This window comes from Oryzias melastigma, linkage group LG21, assembly GCF_002922805.2.
Source record: "Oryzias melastigma strain HK-1 linkage group LG21, ASM292280v2, whole genome shotgun sequence".
NCBI classification, from domain to species: Eukaryota; Metazoa; Chordata; class Actinopteri; order Beloniformes; family Adrianichthyidae; genus Oryzias; species Oryzias melastigma.
This window is the reverse complement of record NC_050532.1, coordinates 11,542,598-11,549,054: the sequence shown is the minus strand read 5'-3', so window position 1 is coordinate 11,549,054 and position 6,457 is coordinate 11,542,598. Positions and strand designations below refer to the sequence as shown.

Sequence of the window (6,457 nt, the reverse complement as noted above, 5' to 3'; positions counted from 1 at the left end):
TATTTATATGTTTTTACTCTTAAAGTTTATTTTTAACTGTTTTTTAATATCTTAACTGTTGTTTTTTATTGTTCTTTTAATGTACAGCACCTTGTTTGGCCAATGGCCATTTGAAGGCGCTATATAAATAAATAAAACTTAAAACTTAAACTTAAACTTGTTAGTGCATCTCAGCCAGCAGATACTTTTTCTGTATTTTTAGAACATAAGGCAAACCTAAAATCCTTGGATTCTTTAATAATAGAAGATATCTGCTTTATTATCCAGTGTACCTTAAAGACACTCTCCAATGACTGTTGTGCTTTTGGTATTTTACTTTGTCCTGAAAAAACAACATTTTTTTTTTTTTAATTGAACTAAAAATGTCCTAATCTTAATCAAACGACAACTGTGAACAATTTTACAGTAGATCAAAAGATGCTCAGATTTGACTTCAAATTTTAGTTATGGTTGTCCTTACTGACCTCAATTTGATTTTCTGTGGTACACAAATGCTTAGATTAACTACTTTGGTTAACTACAAGGCTGCAGCGCTTGATTGATTGGTGGAGCATTGTGGGTACTGTAGTCAGGGAGTGCTTCAACTGTGAGACTGAGTTGAGTAAAGTTTGACTTTACTCAACACTCCTGTGTTTTGTTTGATGTGGTCAAAAAAAAAAGTTATTTTAAAAAAAATAAAATAATTTTATTTTTCTTTGACCAAAAAGCCTTAATGGAGAGGAAAAGAGCCACATGTGGCCCTGGAGCTTCAGGATGCAGACCCCTGGGTTAGCTGATGGTATATTCAGTCATATTAAGTAGTACAAAATACTTTTATATGTCCATCTTAAGCAGTAAAATAAACTCAGATTTTAATTTTGTCAGATTTTTGAAAACCTCTCATATTATGTGGGGATTAGGAATAACTCCCTTATTATGGAAGAGTCCTATACTCACTTATAAGGCATCTTAAGTGTTTACAATGGGGTCAAAATTGGAAGAAGAATGCAGGATGACCAAAAAAAAAAGTACGCCCTGCACTCCATGCATTAAAGTCTTTCCCTTTAGTAAACCAACAATGCTCAGCTGCTCGTCACAGGATTATTCTACTTAAGTAAGACTATTAAGTGTGCCGTCTCAACTGGCGTCTCCCACAGGCAGGTCTTGAGGAGGATCAGCTCTTCAGTCTGCAGCTCTCACAGGGAGCTGAGCGCTGCCTGCAGGACCCTGGGGAAGAGCTGGGAAAAGGCTCTTGTGTGCCAACAGGATGTCACGGCAGGCTAACCTCACGCCACAAATGAAGAAGTTGGACCTCAGAGGAATTAAATGAAACTGTCATCTCGATGGACATTTTCCTTGCACTCTCCACAGTGAGTATGAGGCATTCAGTTGAACATGAAGGCAGGATTACATGATTTTATTACTTAAATTGTTATTAACACTTATTGGCAGCCTAACTATGAAATGTTATTTGATCAAAATACTTTCTTTGTATTTTCTTGGTTTAATTCTTTGTGGCATAGCAAACATATCATGCAGCTACAAGCTGAAACGCTGAGTCAAAAATGCCACAAATGAGGACAATACATCTTCTGTCTGGTCTGTTTAGTAATCCAGCTCTCCGTCTGACTCCATGTTTCATGTTAGTCTACTTGTCTACAGATCAATGAGCCAAGAGTAAGACTGTTATTCAACCATATTTTTTATTGGATGCAACAAACCCCCCCACAAAAAACGGTATCTAACACCCCAGAGATTACACACACCCATCTCTCTATTTCTTAGAAAAGGAAATAGAGGCAGAAACATAGGGTCATTGTCAGCACTCCTACTCATTTGAAGCTCATCCAAATTTTTTCTCCGCCTCTGAACAAACATGCCTTCTCAACTCCAGCAATAAAAGTCACATGTTTCATTGGAGAGTTCTTGTAACTTGGAACTTTTAACTAAATATTAGTATCACAGAAGTTAGCAAGGACCTAAAATGACTCTTCTATGGCACCATGTAAAAAGAATCAAAGTAGGATGCTGATAACAACTTTGCTTTTGTTCTTGTTGCTTCCTTGTCAGGCCGTTAGAGCAGTCAATCATTGAGGAAACACAGTAAGGCTTGTTTCACAGAGACTTTAAGAGGACCAAGTGGTGCCAGATCTGCACACTAAGTAGCCTGTAAATAAACTGTATTGTCATTTTTTTAATATCTGTAGTTTTGAAGGCAAACTCTATGACTTTTAATGTAAAAGTTATGTTTTGGTTGTTCGTGCTCCAGATATTGTTGGACTGAAGAGAAACCAACTTAAAAAAATTCCATAATGACTTGAACTATTTAGAGAAACTGTTTAATATGCTTACAGATATTTTGCAGTTGTGCAAAAAAAAACTAATGTAGTAAAACTGCTAAATACTAAGAAAGAGCAAATGTTAATAATTAAATAGTCATTGAATCTTTGAAAAATAAATCATTACTTGATGCCCTGAGCTACTGGTTGGTGTTTTTATGATGCACGCAGCAGAATTTCAGCTGCTGAAACTGGGCATCGTTTCCTGTGGCCCGCTCTTACATCAGCCACCTCTTCTGTCTCCGTTTTTGGGGCCCGGCAGCCATAAGCTGCACCAACACATCATTTTGCTTTCAAACGCCCTCCAGAGCCGTTTCAAAGTTAGTGGTTTATGGCAACTGCTCTGAGCTCGGCTGGTTTCTGTAAATGTTTAATTTCCTCTTTTCCCTTCTTTTCCTGAAGGGGTGGCGAAGAGCTTAACGAATAGACTCCTGCAGTTTTGCCCTCCAGAGGAGAGCGTTAAACAGGTGAAGCTGAACACTGCTCTCATTAGTCACACATGCAGTCACCTGCCACTCACCAGGGACTGACGCCACAGAGCTGAAAGTTTACGCAGCTTTTTCTACCCAAACTCTGGAGACTCTAAGGGAATGGCTCAGCTTCTGTAACTGGATGTAAGCTCAGTGGGATGTATTCTCATGCTGGGGACCATTCAGATAAGGGGACTGCTGCATTTCAGTGTCGGGTACAGTCAGTAAACCTGTGTTGAAGCCAATTATATATTTTTTTACATTTCCAATACTTTCTTGTTTTTCTGTCAGATCTCTAAATCCAGTCTTCATCTATTTTCTATGCAGTTTAAGTCTTTTTCCATGTGATCATGGCCAGCATGGGAGTGGAGCTCCTGGGCTTCTTCTTAGGACTGCTGGGCTTTACAGGAACCGTGGTGGCAACCGTGCTCCCCCAGTGGTGGAGCACGGCCTTTGTGGGCTCCAACATCATGTCAGTCACGGCGTACATTAAAGGCCTGTGGATGGAGTGCGTCTGGCACAGCACTGGGATTTACCAGTGTCAGCTGTACAGATCCATGCTGGCGCTGCCGCCCGACATGCAGGTACTGCAGCTGCACAGTTCGACAAAGCTTTATCCGATGCTGGAGACATACAAGATAGAAGAAAGTATCTGCTGATCTCAGTCACTTGAAGAATGTCTTCAGGATTTATACATTTAAACTCCTCAAAAGATAATAATAAAAAAAAAAATGTTTGAAGCTATTATAGCCTAAAAACATACACAGTTAATCATTAAAACTTCCATCTGCTTATTTAAATTTTTTGACAATTTATTGTAGAAATCCTATACGTTTACTAAAATGCACTTTTCTTAGTTTTCAGGTGTTTAGACTTCCATCATTTTGATGAAAAGTGTATCTCAAGAGATTTTTTTGCACATAAAATGTATAAGAATGACGTAATATATTGGTTTTGACCTGCAAAATTTACAGTAGCTTGCTTTTGGAGAGCAGTAAAATTTTAATAAAAATAAAAATGCATTTGAACGGATATAATTATAGCAAAAAAAGATCAAATGTTTTAACTCTCACTTATTGTCTCTGTTTAAACTAACTGCATAGTCCGTCTTGTATGTTGAAACTGCATTTAAAACATTCATTTTGATTATTGGATGGAAGTGACTGAGTTTGATGGATGACTTTGCCGTATAAGTTTGATTTTAGTCTAAAAAATAAGTGTTTCTGTTCTCTATTTTTCTTTAGGCTTGCCGGGCTCTCATGGTAGTCTCCTGCCTCTCCTCGGTTGTTGCATCTGTGATTGCTGCGACGGGGATGAAGTGCACGCGGTTTGTTCAACGCTCTCAGGTCAAAAGTCGTCTGGTGTTGAGCGGTGGGATTTGTTTTCTCTGCGCTGCCTTTTTGTGCCTGGTCACTGTGTGCTGGACCACCTATAGTGTCGTCATGCAGTTCTACGACCCGTTCCTCCCAGGTGGGGTGAAGTACGAGATCGGCCTCTCTGTGTATCTCGGCTTTGCCTCGACCTGCCTCAGCCTGACTGCTGGGCTGGTGCTGTGCTGGAGCAGCAGAGGTGTAGACTCACGGAGAAGGCCGCCATCAGTGCCTCCCTCTGCCAACAGACATGCCCCCGCTCCACTCTATGGGTCTCCAGACACCCTGAAGGACAACCACACACCTCCATTCTGCTGCTTCTCAAACAGCGGATATAACCTTGATAATTACTTTTAGGATTACTGATAACTGTTGTGTTTAAATCATAATTTACTGCAAATCCCATTAAACATAATTAAATATTATAATTCAAAATCTAATACTTTTTCTGAGTAAATACTTGACAAAAATAGAAAAACTAGAAGTTTCATTGACGCTGGTTAGTTTGTTATTCTGTAGTGCTCACAAAAGCCCAGAAGGTGGCGAAGTTCTACAAGAAACAGCATAAATACACTAGACCAGAGGTGTGCAACCTGCAGCTCTAGAGCCTCATGTGGCCCTTTTACCCCTTCATTGTGGGTCTTTGGTTAAATAAAATGTTTTTAAAATTGTAAAAATTAACTGTAAAAGAAAAAGTAAGTAGGTAGTATAGTAAAATAACAAAAATGTATATTAACTTAAACTTTATTCAAGTCATATACAAACGGCTGAAGAACGGTATGAATCATTCAACAAGGATCCTGCCATCAGTAGCCATAATTCTCTATCAATCCTTCAATCCTTTATAGTTTATTGACACATTATGACTTAATATTGAGTTTCATTTATTACAGAAAATCAATTTATTGTCAGAAATCACAACTAGAATTAAAGTCATTTTAAATTATAATCCATATGATTATAAAGCTGGTTTTCTATTGTGGAGCAAATTCAAGGATTTAAATTGATTATATTTTTGAATTTGTGGCTGAAATGCACCAGAAACAGTAACATAAACAGTTTTTTTTAAATATATATCAAAGATGACTACACTTTACTGCATTTGCTGCATTGCCAGGATCCTATGGTGTATAGCAGAAGCTATAGCTGAAGATGCTGATGTTGATAGCCAGCTAAAATATTAGCTTTTGTTTTATTTTTTTTTTAAAAAAAAAATTAAAACAAAAAAAATGTAGCTTAGCCAAAACAGCTAGCGTGGTAGCTGAAAAAGTAGCTAAACTTTAAAATATCCTTTAATAATATGTATAATAGCTTACAGAAAAATTCAGCCAAAAAAAGCTATAATGAAAATATTAGCTGACCTTCAAAGAGCCTAAAAAAATTTAAAAGAAAGCCTAAATTAGTCAAAACAGCTACCTTGTAGCTGAAATATTAGCTAAACTCCAAAATAGCCTAAAACATTTTCAGTAAATATTACAATTTTCCAAATAGCTAGCAGAATGCCAACTTTTAAAACATTGAAACCGTAACTTTTTAATCTAATTATGAATAATAAAAAGATAGGAATATTTTTCCAGAATAAATCAACTTAAGCCTTAAATAATTTTCTAAATTTTTCTCTCTGTAAAAACATATTTTATCAAAATTATACAAGTTAGAAATGAGCACAAGATAACATCTGGACATTAATAACAATAAAATAAAATGATCTGGAGGGCCGGATCCGGCCCTCGGGGATTGACTTTGACACATGTGATCTGTGGTGAGCTTCATGTGTAGCACCTCAAGAGAACTCAGCTGTTGGCCTTTAAAAAATAACTCAACAATATTCAATAAAAAAGTTTTAAATGATTTAAAAATCTATTTTAATTCCTTTAAAGCTCCAAATGCCAACATCTTTATGTAAGTGACAGAGTTAAAGTTAAAGAATTAGGGCTGGGTATCGACAATAATTTTCAGAATTGATTCAATTCGATTCACCAGATTCTGGATTGATTCAATTCAGATTTTTTTCTTTATTCTTTTGATCCACTCAATTTAATTTGATTCAATTCAATTTTGAGTTTCCACAGTTTACAAATTTAGACACATTTGTTTAGAAATAGATTAATAATCAATAAGTAGGTTTCGAAGATTTTTATAATAATCTGATCCAGTTCACATACTGTAAAATGTATTTGTGAAATTATAATGAGATTGTTAATATAAAAGTCTTACATTGTCTTTTAAAATGGAGAATCTCCAGCAATTGTTCTGCTTCTCCTGAAAGATGTTTCAGTTTGGTAACTAGGTGGCGATC

The 6,457-nt window shown here is 36.6% G+C and overlaps 1 protein-coding gene across 1 annotated transcript; it reads left to right on the top strand.

Annotated features, from left to right (window-relative positions):
- Positions 1–2,252: 2,252 nt before the first annotated feature.
- LOC112155204 (claudin-14) lies at positions 2,253–5,525 on the top strand. The gene is made up of 3 exons (XM_024286718.2): positions 2,253–2,932; positions 3,116–3,372; positions 4,033–5,525. Exons 2-3 carry the CDS (start codon positions 3,139–3,141, stop codon positions 4,513–4,515), a joined length of 717 nt encoding a protein of 238 aa, XP_024142486.1. The 5' UTR covers positions 2,253–2,932; positions 3,116–3,138; the 3' UTR covers positions 4,516–5,525.
- The last annotated feature ends 932 nt before the right edge of the window (positions 5,526–6,457 follow it).

Bases quoted from the DNA above. Each gene is read 5' to 3' on its own strand.
- LOC112155204 (XM_024286718.2), top strand. From the start codon at position 3,139: ATGGCCAGCATGGGAGTGGAGCTCCTGGGCTTCTTCTTAGGACTGCTG. The intron at 3,373-4,032 runs GTACTGCAGCTG...ATTTTTCTTTAG, and splicing joins CGCTGCCGCCCGACATGCAG to GCTTGCCGGGCTCTCATGGT.